This window comes from Dreissena polymorpha, chromosome 9 (genome assembly GCF_020536995.1).
Source record: "Dreissena polymorpha isolate Duluth1 chromosome 9, UMN_Dpol_1.0, whole genome shotgun sequence".
NCBI classification, from domain to species: Eukaryota; Metazoa; Mollusca; class Bivalvia; order Myida; family Dreissenidae; genus Dreissena; species Dreissena polymorpha.
Window position 1 is genome coordinate 28,936,591 of NC_068363.1, and position 18,405 is coordinate 28,954,995.

At 35.2% G+C, this 18,405-nt stretch overlaps 1 protein-coding gene across 1 annotated transcript in view; it reads left to right on the forward strand.

The window, feature by feature from the left end:
• The window catches only part of LOC127843882 (uncharacterized), a 129,312-nt gene extending 114,264 nt beyond the window's left edge, over positions 1 to 15,048 (forward strand). Inside the window, exons 5-6 of the mRNA XM_052373770.1 lie at positions 1,678 to 2,089; positions 12,082 to 15,048. Coding sequence (XP_052229730.1) covers positions 1,678 to 2,089; positions 12,082 to 14,567 — 2,898 coding nt within the window. The 3' untranslated portion in view covers positions 14,568 to 15,048. The remainder of the gene's footprint in view (positions 1 to 1,677; positions 2,090 to 12,081) is intronic.
• The last annotated feature ends 3,357 nt before the right edge of the window (positions 15,049 to 18,405 follow it).

The following is an 18,405-nucleotide window of genomic DNA, read 5'->3' on the forward strand; positions in this document are numbered from 1 at the left end:
TATAATTATAGAAATTATTATATAAACTAATTATATTGGTATTAGTAATTAATAATAAGTATAATAAAGTTAATTGCTCTTATTTTAGAATTGATCCAAGATATGAAGAAGTTTTACAACGACAACTTAAGTCACGTGCCTATATCGCCATTGAATGACAACGTCGATGAAAAATTACTTGACCTGTATATGTCGCCAAAAATTTTCTCAATGTGCAAGGACAAAGGGGCCTTTACACAAAAGAACACACGGGTAACGAAATACAAAGATGTGTTTCAAACAGATAACAAAATGAACCGACGAATATTTCTTCAAGGTGAGGCGGGGTCAGGTAAAACAACATTCTTGCGAAAGTTGGCCCTGGAATGGTGTAAGTCCACGTCTAGTCATATGGAGTCTTCAAAAAACACCGATTTAAAAACAATTGATGATCAAAATAAGTTAAGCTCATCCTCAACTTATCATGAACAATCTGATATGCCATGTGCATCGTCTGCAACTAACGACGACTCGGATACGTCAACTGCATCCACTGTAACTACTGAACTCTCGGATAAGTCTAGGGCATCATTTGAAACTACTGAAGAATCTGATATTTCTAGCTCATACGATTCTTTCTCAGAAGATAGTGACTCGTCATGCTACAGCCGGGCTATTGGTCACACCAATAACAGCTCAAATATATTTGCTGATGTGGATGCTCTTCAAGATTATATTTTCGTATTCTATATTACATTGAGAAATTCGGTAAAACGATTCGACGTATATACCATGATCAAAGAACAAATTATAGACTCAATTTACTCCGAGGACGACCGTGAGAAGGCGTACAGACTGGTGAATGAGATCATGAAACGTGAACGTTGCTTGGTACTACTTGATGGTCTAGATGAGTGGGCCGGGTCTGGAGATCATCACAACCTTCCGACACTGGTATCAGTTTACAACCAATGTGTGACTTTAATAACAACACGGCCTTGGAAATTGGCTGAACGTAAAGGTAAGCATTCGGAAATCGACGCAGTGTTTCAACTGGAAGGAATAAATGAGCCGTTTGAGCTAAGCAGAATTATTCTTAGCCGCTTAGTAGCTAAGGCAGAGCTTGAAATAAAACATAAAGCATTTAAGCGTTACATACGGAATCAAAAGCTTCGCAAGTTGATATCATCACCCATGATGCTGTCTGTAATTGTATGCTCATATGCAGAAGGAATAGAACTTAAAGGCTCTAAGTGTGAAATATACATCCTCTTACTGGAGAGTCTTTTTAAGAAAGCGAACAGTGAAATGCGTACATTTGAACAGTCTCCCTCTCCTTGCTTCAGAGGTACTCAGTACATACAGCCTAATATGGAACGTCTGAATCGCCTTGCTGAAATGGCATTTCATTTGTTGTTTGTAAATGCAAAAGAAAACTCACTAGTGTTTAATATTACAGAGTTGAAGAAATTCAAGATGGATGAACGAAAACAACAGGACTTTGCGCTAAAGTCTGGAATATTATCGGCAAAACTAACTGCCTCTACACTGCGATCATCGTCATCATTTATGTTTATCCACAAGAGCATGCAGGAATTCCTCGCGGCGTATCATATCGCCTGCAATACGAATCTTATCGATGATATTATTTCCATCTACCTTAACCGTCACCCGAAAGCCTATCTCGACATATCACAGGTGTTCATATTCCTGTGTGGACTGGATGTATCATGTGCGGAAAAGCTATCAAGCATGATGGATGAACGCGATGCTTTGGATACAAACCATCGTTCAGACTGTCACGAAATGTTAAATGAAATCATACTTGCAGGAATGAGAGAAGCTAATGCAAACGGATATTCCGACATTGCCCTTAAACTCAGTCACTTCTACTTCGATAACAACAATATCATTGACCTTCATAAGATTTGGGAAAATAACGCGGCTAATGCCATTGTGTTGAATGTTGACATCAATGGCAGGAAACCCTTAGAAAACCCACGAATTTCACCTGGAAATGACGAGTGTGCATCTCAGATTACATTTGACCTTCATTCGTGCCTGGAGCTGGCACGTTTAAAGCTAAGAGGACGTTGCATATTGGGAAAAGGTAAATGTACAATAAGGTTCTTTTGTCAAATGTGTTTTCGTTATGTATAAGGCAAAGGTAATGCTATATGTTTGTATAGATCGCATTCCGATAAAATGTATCCCGATTTTGCGGACATAGCGGATATATATATAAAAAGAATGTGCATTTTAGTTATTTTATACAGCACACGGCTTACAAAATATTCATTTTTAAAACATATGTGAACATGCAGTCATTCATAAAAATATGATACAGTGATGTGGTTTTCCTTTTTATTTTATTTGAGAGACTGGCGCTTTTTGATTCGTATAGGTTTATACCAGAAAAATCGCACACATAAAATATTTTAAGCATCATTACGCTATTATTGTATTCCAATAGCAGTCAATAAAATACAAAGTACACTAGTAAACCTTAATTACAAATCCTCTTTCTCGAATTATATCAATGTTTTGTTTCGGATTTGTTTTTCCTATTGTGTGGTAATTTTTATGAAAGCAATTACTTTGAATATACAATTAATGATTCCCAAGTTAATGACCGGCTTAGATGAATGCTTCCACAGTATTTAGTGCACTATTTTAGTGCATGCTACCTTATTATGTTTGCAGACCTAAAATGATTATATTTTTAGTTTGTGATGAACAAACATTTACTAAAAATAAGATTACGAAAATACGAAAAAAAAAATTAAAACGCCTCAGGTATATTTGTGTTTCTTTTACCTGAGCACACTAATTTTTTACAATGTTGTATCGACCGAATCCAAAACTATGCCTTTCAGGTCACTAGACTACTCTGTAAAATTAAAGAACAATTTTATTTACATTATAAAAGTCGCAATAATATTCATTCTCTATGAAAATTTGTCAAAACATTAGTTTTAATAAAATTTCTGTTCAGTTTTAAACTTATTCGTTTGTTAAACAATTATGCCGCGGTGCATTTTTCGTTATACGATTATATTACAACCATGTTAACACTTTATATATCACAATTTTAGTCAAACGATAATGACACTTGGTCGGAATATGTGTTGTTATGATACAGTGTGCAAGATCGCGTGACTTTGTTGGGATCACACAAAATTAAACGTTTATGGATTTAAGCTCACCGGTACAGTTTTAAACAAAACTTAAAAAAAATATACCAAAATTGCTAAATATGTGAAGTGTACCGCATGTATGTACATGGTTATGATGCACGCAACGTGACATTTAGACACCGATTTCAGACGTATTCAAGGATTTATACTTTTATCCTTAGATATCAGCACAAAATGCACAAATTATTTTATGAACTCTGGATTTTTGCAAATGTATTCGATTAACTTGAGCTATTTGCAAAGTGTTTAAACCACTGTAAACCTCGTTCCGTATTGCAAAATGGTGCTTGTCTGATGGAAAAACAATGCAGCTAGGGGCAGTTTCATTATATGGCTATTGTAAAATTTTGCTTACCTTTTGAAGTCACATTTTAAGTCCAATCTTTTTGAACTTACTCAGAACATTTGATTATTTGATGTCTCGGCCAAGTTTGCAAATGGTTCTGGTCTGTTAAAAAACATAGCCGCCAGTCTTCCTTTCATGGCTATAGTAAAACCTTGTCAATTGTCTAGAATTCAAATGTATAGTAAAATCTTCATAAAAAGCAATCAGAATAACTTCTTATGATAACTTGGTAAAGTTTGAAATTGTTTCGATTCATTGATAAACGTGGCCGCCGGTGAATTGTGCCGGTTTCCTTTTACGGATATAATGAACGTGTGTTTAAATTCTAAATGATACAATTTCAATGCATTCATGACACTTGGTAAACAAATTTGATGTCATGATACATGTACCTTTGCCGAATTCTAAAATGACTCTGGTCCGTTGAAAATCTTGGCCGCCAATGGGCGGGTAGTTTTCTTTATATGGCTGTTAGGAAACCGGTTTAACGATCTATGGTACAAGTTCAGTCGAATCTTCGCGCAAGTAGGTAATACTATTTGTTTAAATGATTTCTCAGCTGAGATAAAGAAATAGTTCAATCCGTTCAGAAAAAACGGCCTCCATGTGGCTAGGAAGTTTTCCGTATATAGCCATTACGAAACCTTTTTTAACACTCTAGGGTCATTTTCGTAATAACACCGTCATCATCATGAAATTTGCTCTGATAATGATATGTTATGATAGCTAGACGGATTGAGAACATCGTTCTGGTGCGTTGAAAAGCAGGGGAAATATAATTAGTTCCCAAATGCATATTTGATTGAAAGAGTTTTTACACTATAGACGCCTTATTTTAGCGCAATCTTTATAACACCTGGGGCCGTTTCTGGTACAATGCGTAACTTTACGGACGAAAATGTACGTACGTATAAAATTACGTACGCTTTTCTGAATGCGTAAGTGCGTTTCTATAACCTGAACGTAGCGTAAAACTTAGTTGCTATGTTTGAATAATCTCTAAACAGAATTCTGGTGATTGCGCGGACCTTATATATATAAGGTACATTTGAAGAAATTCATAAAGAAGATTTAATTTGCTTTGTCTAACAAACTTTCGGTAGACTAAATATTTATACATTTATCCTTAAGAAGTACCTTATAAAGAGCAAAGTTCTTTCCCTTGTTTGCGAAATTGCCATGAAAAAAGGGGTCAACTCAATCTCTTGATTCTTTTAAAATTAAGTGTGGCCATCCTTTGTTGTGCTGGATATGCTCTTTGTTAAAACAGAAGAGATGATTCTTACTGAAGCAAATCTTTTACGAAGGTTAGTCAGATATATTTCAAACTGGAATTGCTGGAGCAAACTGGAAAAAATGGATGGATAATACTGAGAATACAGGCATGTGTATTGTAGCTTACACATCTGAATTTACAGAAACATTATCAAGGAGTTTCCTGACAGGAATTCAATTTACTGGAAGGATATCTTTGATTATGTTTAGTGCGTCACTGAATTACAAAAGGAATGTCCTTTAATGAGAAGAACATCAGCAATGGCCTCTGTAAAGAAGGTAGTTTTTTTAATTTCATTTACTGATCAATGATAATGTACAGTAGTACAGTATGGTTTTAGAAATATTAACAAACTCTGTAGATTGTATTCACTTGTTGCACTTCTAGATAATTTTATAAAAAACAACAACAGATTTTTACTCATAAATTCATTTAAAATGAGAATCTTTTTTCTGTGATAAATTAACATTGTCCATGAGTGCTTCTATTAATTTTAGACAATAGGCATTTTCAATTATCATAAAGTATGCTTCTTCACATATATAATTATATTATATTTTTTGTTCAATATTTAAAAAAAGCATGGATTGGTTGATATTTTTTGTTCAATATTTAAAAAAATATATGTCGGGGTATGTACCAGATGTGATTAGTTCTAAATACAAAATTTGAGAAATTGGGATCCATCCTGGGTCATTGGTATGGGGTAATTGGTACTTGTGTAAACCTGAATCACTTTACATGCTTCACCAACACAATGACTGAAATATTTGTGAAAAAGTTCAGTCACTCATTATATACTTAACATAATGCCATTCACTAATGGAAACTAATGCATTAATTTAAATTCATGGAAAAGTTTTACACATCTGGCTTAATGTACATATGAACAAAACACAGGGAGAAAGCAAACCATTTTTAAATGTTCCTATTTTTATGAAGTTAAATTTTACTGGTTGAATCATGTCAGGATGACACAATTTATTCTTGCAAGTTTCTAATAATTATGCTATGCCCATATACTTGATATTAAATTTCCATTATATTTAAAAAAAATCAGTAAAAATTGTGCTAATCAAATGTTTTTTCATGTGTTTGGGAAAGATACATAATAATGAGATTATGTTAAATCTGTTGGTTTTTTCAATTCAAATCTTTAAAAAAAAATTCAATTGATTTTTGAACACATACACTGATAGCATACATTTCCGCAAAAAGCTTTATTTAGTGCAAAACAAACAACTTCTTTTAAATTTATATTGTCTTATAAGTTATGTTTTTGACAAATAACTTAATGTGAATATTATGCATAACTATGGTGTTAAAAGTGAAGAAACAAAAATGGTATTATTTAAATTATTTGATTGCAATAGTAGTTAATGCTCTTCACAACACAAACATTGTCTATTTTATGTTTCTTATTTATTTGTACAAGTTAATGGATTTAAAACATTAAAAAAATACATTTACTTATAATAATAAAGGCAGTAAACCTTATTCTAATATTTCCCATCAAAAAATGGTATAAAATAACTGTATGAAAAAAAATAGAAAATTCGCAGCATTGCTTTTCACAATATAAGATAAAATAAAGTGGGTTTTGCGATGTTTACAGCATTATTGTAGAACTTTAAATGGTATAAATGGACATAACAGTATGTACAAAAACAAAGTAGAAAGAAAGAAATGTGTTCAAAGATATTGGAAAAAAAATTGATTGTTGATAGTTTTCTGTCAATCTGTGTGACCACCTATAAAGAAAAAAGGTTCTAAATAACTTCTTATGACAATTTTATTTGAACATATCAATCAAACTGCATTTGATGTGTCCATATGGTTTATAGGAAACTAAAAAATAATCTTAAAATTAGTAATTAAATATTTCAGACAGTAAAGATTAACAATGACCTTAGTTAAAATTTGACACTTCTTCTTCATGGCAACTGCATTTATAATAATAAAATAAAGATTTTGAATGTTGATTATACCAAAACAAAATGAAATGTTTTTGTATTGTCCCCATGGTTTGTGTTCTAAAATTTCTTTGTAAAAAACCTAAAAACTCAGAAAAAATGATTGTAAAGCATACAGCAACAACAACGTTTTGCCATCAATATGATATTAATATGATTGATTACCGATGAAATCTGATAATAAACAAGAGCACCGCATATCTGGTGCCATGCTTGGCTGTGAAAGCTTGTCAGAATTTTATATTTTTGTAGAGGTCACAGTGACATTGACCTATAACCTAGTGACCCAAAATGGGTGTGGCATTTAGAACTCATCAAAGTGCATCTACATATGAAGTTTAAAAGTTGAAGGGGGAAGCACTTTGATTTTAGAGCCAAATATTAAGGTTTTAGCATATCGCCTACAGCGGACGGGCGGACGTTGGACAACTAGCTAGCTATGACAATAGCTTGGGTTTTCTCTCTCCGAAAACAGCCTCGCTAAAAACACAACTTTGAGCATCTTACAACTGTAACTTACCAAAAACAAATCTCATTGGTTTAAAAGTCATAGTGTTTTGACAGTTTTTGTATAAAATGACATATTTGGTATATTTATACTTCAACAGTGAAACTTTTCAAACCTACTTTAAAATTAGCCATTATTAATATTCAGATAACTTAAGTTTTAGTTGTTCCAATAACCATTGCGTAAAGTTAGCCAAGTGTGTGAGCCTTGACCTTTACTTCCAGTTAATAATTGCAGCGCTTAAACAACTGAAGCTTGATTGGTCATTATTGGCCCCGTACTACTTAAAAGTACCCGGGGTACTCTTAAGTGCAATTCAATGTACCCTGGGTACAGAGTTTTATTCCTGCCTAAAATCTGATGTCATCAAACGCACTTCCGAATACGAAACAAAATCCTCTTTGAATAAAACCTAACTCAATATGCTTTTTTGTGTACGAGTTTCGATAATATCATCGCGGAGGCCATTTCACAGAATGTAAACAGAAACATTATTAATTTGAAAATAGAACTAACAACAGCAGATTTAGCCTAAGTATTCCTGGGTATGTTTAAGTATTTTTCTGTACCCAGGGTATAGTGTAGCATACATAAGAGTACCCAGGGAACTTTCAAGTTGTACCAGAGCTGACAAAGACCAATCTAACTTAACTGAGCTAGCATGTCGACAGGTTGTATCTCACAGTCTCTACAGTATATTTTATTTTACGCAGTTTTGACAAAATGATATATGCATGATATTATTTCCAAAGAAATGGATCTTGATGCAGAACTTCTGCTTAAACTGTATAAATGTGCCAAATTCAACAATAAAGTGACAACCGTATTCACATTTATAAGAAGCGCTGTTGACATATCAATAAAAATTGTATACAGTTATCTACGTTTATTTAAATAGTTGCATTTATATTATATCAATGAATGACAATTATACAGTAATCTGCAGACATTCCCAAAAGTGTCGGACCGTCGAACCTGACCGACGTTTTAAAGACAGGTCCGATTGAAATTGTTATGATGCCGGTCCGAATGTCCGGGAAATAATTCAAGAAGAAAAGTTGATATATTTTTTATAGAATTCGTTCCAGTTTGCGATCATTTGAGAACAAATACTCCTGGGCATTCCGAAAATTTTCGCTTGGTACCAATTTAGTCCGGTCTTTTATTTATCGATTTCTAATTGGTTAGCGGCTGGCAAAGAATGAACGGTAACTGACGAAACCTCTTCGTTACTTTCCGAAAAATCTTACGATTCTGCTTAATGCAGCTAATGTCCGCCATCTTGAAATTTTAAGTGATCGATTTATAGCAATGTTAAGCACTGCAGTAGCATATTGTAAAGCAATATGTTAACCGAATTATATATTGATTACATATTTGCTAGGTTACTGGTTACTCGTTTACATTTTCTACATTCAAACGATATGTATAAAGCACATTTTATTATATGTGCAAAACATGTACATGTTTTCGGACTGTCGTATTCGGATACAGTATGATTCGTCAATTTTAATTATTTTCGACGTTCTTGATAACATTTTTATAGAATGACTATACGCATGCGGTGATACGGATGGTATGGTTGATAATATTTCGCATTGTAGTCTCCAGAAATTGCAACTAGAAATACTACATAAAAAAGTACAATAAGCTAGGTCACGGGGGTGTCCCCAATAGGGACTCGGCCCTTAATCCCCGTTGGGGTCCTGCGGTCCCAGACACCTATATGTTTGTATATTGATGTTTCGGTCCTATGAATCCCAGTCCGGTCCTGCAAGTTATCTAAGACTACCGGACTGGATGTCCCGTTGACTTAAAATACTTTTGGGAATGTCTGAATCTGTGCTAAAATTAATTGAATTAATATTAGCACAGACTACTGTATAATTGTCATTCATTGACACAGCAGTATAATATAAATGCAACTATTTACAATAACGTAGATTATACAATTCTAATACATAATTCATACAGAAAAAGTATACTTTTACCCATGTTTACAATGAATCAATTCTATCACTCAGCAAACGTCACATTCGTTGAGTTCAACTTGGCGTCTTGTGATGGATAAAGCCTTGTTCAATACGAAAGTTGAATGAATTGTCAAAAGGAAAATCGAACAAATCATAACAACAATCGATTCGAACATGTAAAATTTCCTCTTTTAGTAGAACTCCAATCCACAATCGTACACAATAGATCATGCACAATCAACGCAGGATTTCCGTTACAGTATCTTCCCATGCCATACAGAGATCTTAACATAGATAAAGGTTTAAATTAAGTAAAATGAAGTTGCGCTCGTAGATTTCGTAGTCTACGTTAGGTTCTCCGAAATATCGGTGCATACGCCGCCATATTTATGCTAAATTACTGAGTTACGTGAGCCTTGGAGCACACGTAACATTACGTGCAAAAATACGGTAAACGTAACTTTACGAAGTTTATAGAAACGCTACTAACTGAACATTTTGCACTTACGCATGATTTTTGAACGTACGAAATTTTAAGAAACGGTCCCCTGGTCAAGACATTGTTTTAATAATTGCTCGAATATTTATTTAATGCGGGCGGCTCGTAAGGAAACATGACAGCACGGTGGTTTGGCAGTTTTTATAGTATGGCTATAGTGAAACCGCCTCAACACTATAGAAGTCGCATTTTAGTCCAATTATCATGAAGCTTGACTAGAACATTTTGTGTTATGATGTATCGGCTTAATAAAAACAAAGTGTTCCGGTGACCTGAAAAATGAATTCATTAAGAGGCGGGCAGCGTCCCTTAAATTAACTTAGTGAAACCATGGTAACGCTCTTGTGGCCATACCTTATGTTAAGTCTTTATTAAACTCTGTCAGAACATATCTTCTAATGATATCTTAGCTTAGTTGATATATTTCCGGATCTTTAACACGAATGGCCGACTGAAGGTTGAGCATTTTCCCTCATATGACTGTAGTGATAAATTATCGATGCTCAAGCCGATTTGTTTTTCAAATTACATGACATTCGGTCAGAACATACGTTCTTATGACAGCTGAGTTCGAAACTTGTTCGGGATTGTTGAAAAACTAGAAAAACTTGACCGCCACTCTTCATTACACTTATTCAGAACATTTTGAGAAGTAAGAGCTAAACAGCTCAAAGTGTCAGAGGAACAATGTAAGCATTATGCCTTATAACACTAAGTTTTATTGCTGTTAATCTTCTCAAATTGCACCGTTTACGTTGTATTTTAACAAACAATAATATGTTTGAAAACGTGTCGGGATTTTTGTAATTTGAAATGTCATATTCTTTATACTCGGCATTAAATTCGAAATAGTTCCAACGTGATTTTAAAACTAATTTAAATAATCAATGTACCATTTTAATTTGAAATCAAATTCTTCATTTTCTAACGATAATGTTTCGTATTTTCAGTATGAGTCTCCGACGTTTGTGTTATTTCGCTGACGCATTTATATAATTCATTCATTTTTTATTCTGTGACCGAAAACTAGAAAATGCTCTTGTTGTCAAACAGTGCATGTCGATGTATCGTGATATCTTACACATGTCTTATATACTTAATAACACAGTTCAACGTGTAACTACTTGGTTGTTTTTATTTGTCATGTTTTGCTAATTGCATATGGTATTCTTTACTTAATGACTATTCTTAACAAACTAATATCTACGCTTTATATTATTTCTTAAAATCCAGCTCAGAAGCCATAATAAATGTTTCAAGAAAATAGTGTTATGCCGGAAACTCTCGAGAAGTTTACCGTCAAAGGGAAATTTCACAATAACAATAAATTATAAAGATCCACAAGGTTTAAACCCATTTGTTAGCTATATAATTCAACTTCACTTCAGCAAAAAATAATTGAAACATACAAATAAATGTAATTGACATTAAACCATTTATGCCTAGCGTCTAGAAAAAATGCCTTGCCAAACAGCGTACACCAAGATGAGACGCCGCATGATGCGGCGTCTCATCTAGGTCTGCGCTGTTTGCTTAAAGGAATTTCTGTCAAAAATATTCTAAATATAGAAATAAATATACTAGAAATAAATTAATCCAATTTAGAAGGATGGTAGAGTCCACTAGGGATAAATGGGTTAAATATTAAAGTGAGCTAGCAAAACGTTTGCAAACACTTGTCTATTACCCTGCAGAACGAAGCATTGTTAATGCAAATAAGTAGATTTGCAACCTTATTGCAGTTTGTAGATATGTTCAATTGTTGGCATTTAATTATAACAATCTTATCTCGTTGCAGTAATTTTGATTTGTATGGCAGTAGGAACGGTTTACTCTGTACGGGAGATAACCGATGCGAGGTGTTTGGTAATGCAAGCTGTCTGGGTTGTCATTTATTTATGCATGTAGATAAGGGAAGTGTATCTAAATAGTATATTTTCAATAGTTGATAGAACATTGCCATTGTTAGTTTACAACCTACGGCATATTCATTGTGGATTATAGATTGATTTTAATGATTCATTTATACCAGCATGCATATGACTAGTAATGTGGAACACAACATAGTATGAATATAACACTCATACAAACGTATTGTAAACGTGTTTGCAAGTTGGAAATAATTTAAGTGAACCATTCGAAAAAAATAAAACTTATAGTATTGAATATTTTGAGCTAAACAACACTACAATAATACTTCTGATTTATATGTATTATGACGGGATGCGTTCTGAAACTAAAACATTGTTTTTGTTTTAATTATTCAATATTGAACGAATGCAACCACATTTACTATGTATAAGCATTGCTAAAACTTCATTATTTTTCAGATTCTGCCAGTGTGGGCACATTGGAATTTCCGGTCTGCATTATTCTAAATATTGCCGATCCAACCCAGTGCACAGAGCTTCCACCTGTACTTCCCTCCATCGAAGACATTGACTTGATCAGTGTCACATGTTCCTGTACCTGGCTACGCAGTCTGCTTAGTATGATGCTGACACAAAATTGTAATATGAAATGTTATCTGCATGACTGTCACTTAACTGCGTGTGGAGAGGGCGAAGTCAACACATCATACACGACTGGATACATACATGTATTCGTACGTCCAAACAAAAGCATATCAATAAGCCTAACTAATGATACCGGTCTGTGGGAGATGCTGCATGGTCTGAGTATTAAGAGTCTGAGTCTGCATGGTTGGGGGGATAGAGGTTGTAGAGTGAATCATGAAAAGTCGTTCTCACAGACGATAGCATCGCTCTCAAAGCTGGAAACACTAGATATTAAAATGGATGAATTGACTCCTTGTGTGTGGGAGGCTCTCCGTGGTCTGAATATCAAGAGTCTGACTCTGAGCAGTAGGAAGTGGGGAGAGTTGCATGCAGAGTCGTTGACGCAGTCGCTATCATCGCTCAAGAGGCTGGAAACTCTTGATATTACAATGTATGAATTCATTCCTTGTCTGTGGAAGGCTCTCCGTGGTCTGAATATCAAGAGTCTGACTCTGAGCAGTAAGGAGTGGGGAGAGATGCATGCAGAGTCGTTGAATCAGTCGCTATCATCGCTCAAGAGGCTGGAAACACTTGGAATTGGTGGGACTGAAGACAGTCCTGATCTGTGGAAGGCTCTCCATGGTATGAATATCAAGAGTTTGAGACTGGATGGTTGGAAGGGGGATAGTTGGCAGGAGAAAGGTTTAAGGATAAATCATTCACAGTCGTTGTCTCAGTCGCTATCATCGCTCATGAGGCTGCAAATACTTGATATTCATGTGGCTGAAGATATTACTGGTCTTTGGGAGGCTTTCTATGGCCTTAATATCAAGAAGCTGCGTGTGTTTTGTAAGTGTAGAGTAAAGTATAAAGAGTCGTTGTCTCATTTGCTACCATCGCTTACACGGCTGGAAACACTTAGTATTGGTGCGGATAAAGCCTGTCCTGCTTTGTGGGAGGCTCTCAAAGGTTTGAGTGTCAAGAGTCTGACTATTAAAGGTATGAACAAAGGTTTCGAATTAAATCATACAGAGTTGTTGTCTCAGGCACTATCATCACTCACACAGCTTGAAACACTCGATATGGAAGCATTTGAGGAAAGTACTGGTCTGTGGGAGGCTATCCATACTTTGAATATCAAGACTCTGAGTCTGCGTCTTGAAAGGATTCAGTGGACCGATTTGCGTACAGAGTCGTCGTCTAAATCACTTTCATCTCTCACACGTCTAGAAACTCTTAATGTTAGTGTGTATGCAAACATTAGTTGTTCTTGGAAGGCTCTCCATGGTCTGAATATTAAGAGTCTGAGTCTGTTTCATTATAGATGTCAAGATTTGCAAGCAGAGTCGTTGTATCAGTCATTAGCATCGCTCACACAGCTAGAAACGCTTAGTATTGAGTTACGTTCAAAAAGCCGTGGTCTATGGAGAGGTATCCATTGTCTGAATATAAAGAGACTGAGCCTGAAGAGTAAGGAGTGGGAAGGCTTGCATACAGAGTTGATATCCTTGTCACTTTCATCGCTCACACAGCTGGACACTCTTTGTATTGAGATGGAGTGTGATAATCCAGGTCTGTGGGAGGCTGTACATGGTCTGAATATTAAGAGTCTGAGTCTGAGTGGCTTATGGAATCGTACTGGAATTGACGTGAAGCATACATTGTCGATGGCAAAGACACTTGCATCGCTCAAACATCTAGAAACACTAAGTATTAATGTGGAGCATGAGAGTCCTGGTCTCTGGGAGGCTTTCCATGGTCAGAATATCAAGAGTTTGAGTCTGAGTGGCGTGCATAAATCTTCCGGTATTGATGTGAAGCATGCGGAAACGTTTTCTCAGTCGCTATCATCACTCACACAGCTGGAAACGTTAACACTACATGTCCATACATACATCGCACTGCAGGTACCTCAATCATTGAAGTATTTAAATATCTACTCTGACACAATGCTTCCATCCAAAGTGCGCGAACTGGTGGACTCACTGGCTATATATACTCATTTAATTGGGATTAAGCTAGAATTTGGTTGTGCTTCTAGTATTGATCCCCCAGAACGAATCCCAGTTCAGGAATACATTCCATTTCAACAGGAACTTGCTGCACGGAAAAATGTTGTAATGAAACGATTCCGAATATATGAATGGCCTGATTCTGCCGGTTATGCCATGTCTGTACGTGACATTGGTGATGTTGATGACGCTGATAGCGATATCCTTGAAGATGATGTTTATAAAAGATTTGCTAAATATATCGATCGTTACATAATCAATCGAATTTCAATACTCATTGAGATAAGTCCAGGCTCAATATCTTAAATTAGTGTTTGTTTTTGGTGGATACTATATTAATATGAACCTGGTTGTATATTAAATTTGTATTGTAACAATTGAAACTGTTTTGACATGTGGCGTATAATACTTTTTTATGTTGTTTCTCTATACATGAAATTGAGCTATAACATATACTAGCTTAATGTGTTGTTGACTTTTCGACGATAGGTGTTACAAGAAAATATGGTAGAAACACATTATCTTCATATGTCAAAACGGTCTTAGTCTAATGAATGTTGACATTCATTCACAACACTATATTACATATGCTCATCTCAATGTTAAAAGAGATATTTCGCCGGAGCTTTTCTCTTATATGTAGTAATTATTAAAATCAACACAATTGTGTAAATACGGCTCCTAAGTCGTTAATGCCTTGAGATTAAAATCAGTAAACAACATAATGTTTATTTTTGCTACCGAGCAAGTGACAAACTACTAAACGAAATAAAACTGTAGACAGATATGACGTTTATGCTTTGTGTCAATGTTATTGTATAAGTTTAAATTCAATGTATGCCTTTGTTTTAATGACTTATACAACTTGGAACATGTTGATACAATGTTATTAGTGCGCTTTTAAGCATGTACATGTTCACATAATTGTCAACGCTTTTGACTTCACCTTTAAATATTATATATACAAGATTTATATTTCTTCTTTAAAAAATATATAATTCAAACGGCTTGATGTGTTCAAATGTATCATATTAATATGTTATATATACATTGTATGCATAGTGCCTGTCATGATGATCATTAAAAAAAATAGTACCCTTTAAACATCGATAATGATAGAGCTTTGTTTTCAGATGTAACAAGAAAAAAATATTTTTATAATAAAAAATAACATTTGTCCGTTGTTCTATGCTCTCAAATAATGTAGTTTTATAAATGTACATGTATAATTATTAATATTAACCAGTAGCGGCAGTTTCGGATTACTCAATTGTTTAACGTGTGTTGATTTTAAATTGATTGTAAAATAAGTATCGTCAGTGGTTAAAATAAAAATAAGCATGTCTGGTGATGATCGGATGAAAACTACTTGAATTATAAAGCAGACACCATGGTTAATGTGTTAAACTAACTAAGTAACCCAGCGACCTAGTTTTTGACCCAGCATGACCCATATTCAAACTTGACCTAGACATCATCTAGATACAGCTTCTGACCAAGTTTGGTGAATATCGGATGAAAACTACTTGAATTAGAGAGAAGACAACATTCTGAATGTATAAAACGCACTTAGTGACCCCGTGACCTAGTTTTTGACCCACCAAAGCCCATGTTCGAACTTGGTCTAAACATCATCTATATACAACTTCTGACCAAGTTTGGTGAAGTTCTGATGAAAACTACTTGAAGTTAAAGAGCTGACACCATGCTCAATGTTTAAAACGCACTAAGTGGCCCCGTGATCTCATTTTTAACCCGGCATGACCCATATTCGTATTTGACCTAGACATCGTCTAGATAAATCATCTGACTTTGTTTGTTGGGGTATAAAAATAGCATTGTTGGCGTTGACTTTGTTATTAACAATAATAAATCTTAGCCTGATTAAGTTGATGTTTCACTGATGATGATGCTGAAAGATGCTGATGCTTTTGTTATTGCTGCTGTGGTTTCTGCTTCTGATACCGATGATGATGATGATTCCGACGATGACGAAAACGGCGTCAACGATAAATACGACGACAGCGAAAAAAGGATAAGGATGATGACGATAATGATGGTAGTGGTAGTTGTCGTGATGATGGTGGTGGTGATGATGGTGGTGGTGATGATGATCATGCTGCTGATGATAATGCTGCAGCTACTGCTGATGATGATGATGAAATGATGTTGGTGCTGCTGATGAGGATGATAAAGATGAGGATACAGATGATGATGATGCTGATAATGATGGTGGTGGTGGTGATGATGGTGGTGATGATGATCATGCTGCTGAAGATAATGCTGCAGCTACTGCTGCTGATGATGATGAAATGATGTTGCTGCTGCTGATGAGGATGATAAGGATGAGGATATAGATGATGCTGATAATGATTGGGATGAGGATAATAATGCTGCTGCTGATTATGATGACGATTAACCGAGGATTATTCAATAATTGTTTTTCTTTTATGCTTTCCGGTGGTTTATCATTGAAATAAAACTGGTATTCTACTGTTTCAAACAGTGAAAATTAACAGTGAAAAATATCAATATTTTTCACTGTTTTACTGTGCAATGACATCATTTTTTCGACAAAATGACATCATAAATCCAGCAATATTATTCAATCAGACTCTTTTACAATGTAAATAAACGGTGAAAAAAGCATACAATAAAAATCACATTTGTTGGATTCGATGGAATATCGATTTTAATTCACTCGTGATCATAGAAAATATATTTTTGGTTGCGCCACTTGTGAACATATTATTTTATATGATCACTCGTTAAACAAGGGCTGTTTGCAAAACATGCATGCCCCCCATATGGGCTGTCAGTTGTAGTAGAAGCCATTGTGTGAATACGTTTTTTGGCAATGTGACCTTGACCTTTGACCTAGTGACCTGAAAATCATTAGGGTTCATTTGCGAGTCATTATAAATCTACCTATTAAGTTTCATGATCCTAGGAATAAGCGTTCTTCAGTTATCATACAGAAACCATTTTACTATTCAGTGTCACCATGAACTTGACCTTTGACCTCAAAATCGATAGGGGTCATCTGCAAGTCATGATCAATGTACCTTTGAAGTTTCATGATCCAAGGCAAAAGCGTTTTTAAGTTATCATCCGGAAACCATTTTACTATTTCGGGTCACCTTGACTTTTGACCTAGTGACCTCAAAATCAATTGGGTCATCTGCAAGTCATGATCAATGCACCTATGAAGTTTCATGATCGTAGCCATTAGAATTCTTGAGTTATCATCCGGAAACCATTTAACTATTCCAGGTCACCGCGACCTTGACCTTTAATAAAGTGATCTGAAAATCAGTAGGGGTCAACTGCGAGTCATGATCAATCTACCTATCAAGTTTCATGATCCTAGGCATAAGTGTTCTTGAGTTATCATCCGAAACCATTTTATTTTTTTGGGTCACCTTGACCTAGTGACCTGAAAATCAATAGGGGTCATCTGCGTGTCATTATCAATGTACCTATGAAGTTTCATGATTCTAGGCATAAGCATTCTTGAACTATCATCCGGAAACCATTTTACTATTTCGGGTCACCGTGACCTTGACCTTTGACCTAGTGACCTGAAAATCAATAAGGGTCCTCTTCCAGCCAGTATCAATCTACCAACGAAGTTTCATGTTCTTAGACATAAGCGTTCTTGAGTTATCATCCGGAAACCATTTTACTATTTCGCGTCACTGTGACCTTGACCTTTGACCTAATGACCTGAAAATCAATAGGGGTCATCTGCGAGTCATGATCAATCTACCTATCAAGTTTCATGATCCTCGGCCTAAGCATTCTCGAGTTATCAACCGGAAACCATTTTAATATTTCGGGTCACCGTGACCTTGACCTAATGACCTGAAAATCAATAGGGGTCATCTGCCAGCCATTATCAATCTACCTAAGAAGTTTCATGATCTTAGACATAAGCGTTGTTGAGTTATCAACCCGAAACCATTTTACTATTTGGGGTCACTGAGACCTTAACCTTTGACCCAGTGACCCGAAAATCAAGAGGGGTCATCTGCGAGTCATGATCAATGTACCTATCAAGTTTCATGATCCTATGCCTAAGCGTTCTCAAGTTATCATCCGGAAACCATTTTACTATTTCGGGTCAGTGTGACCTTGACCTTTG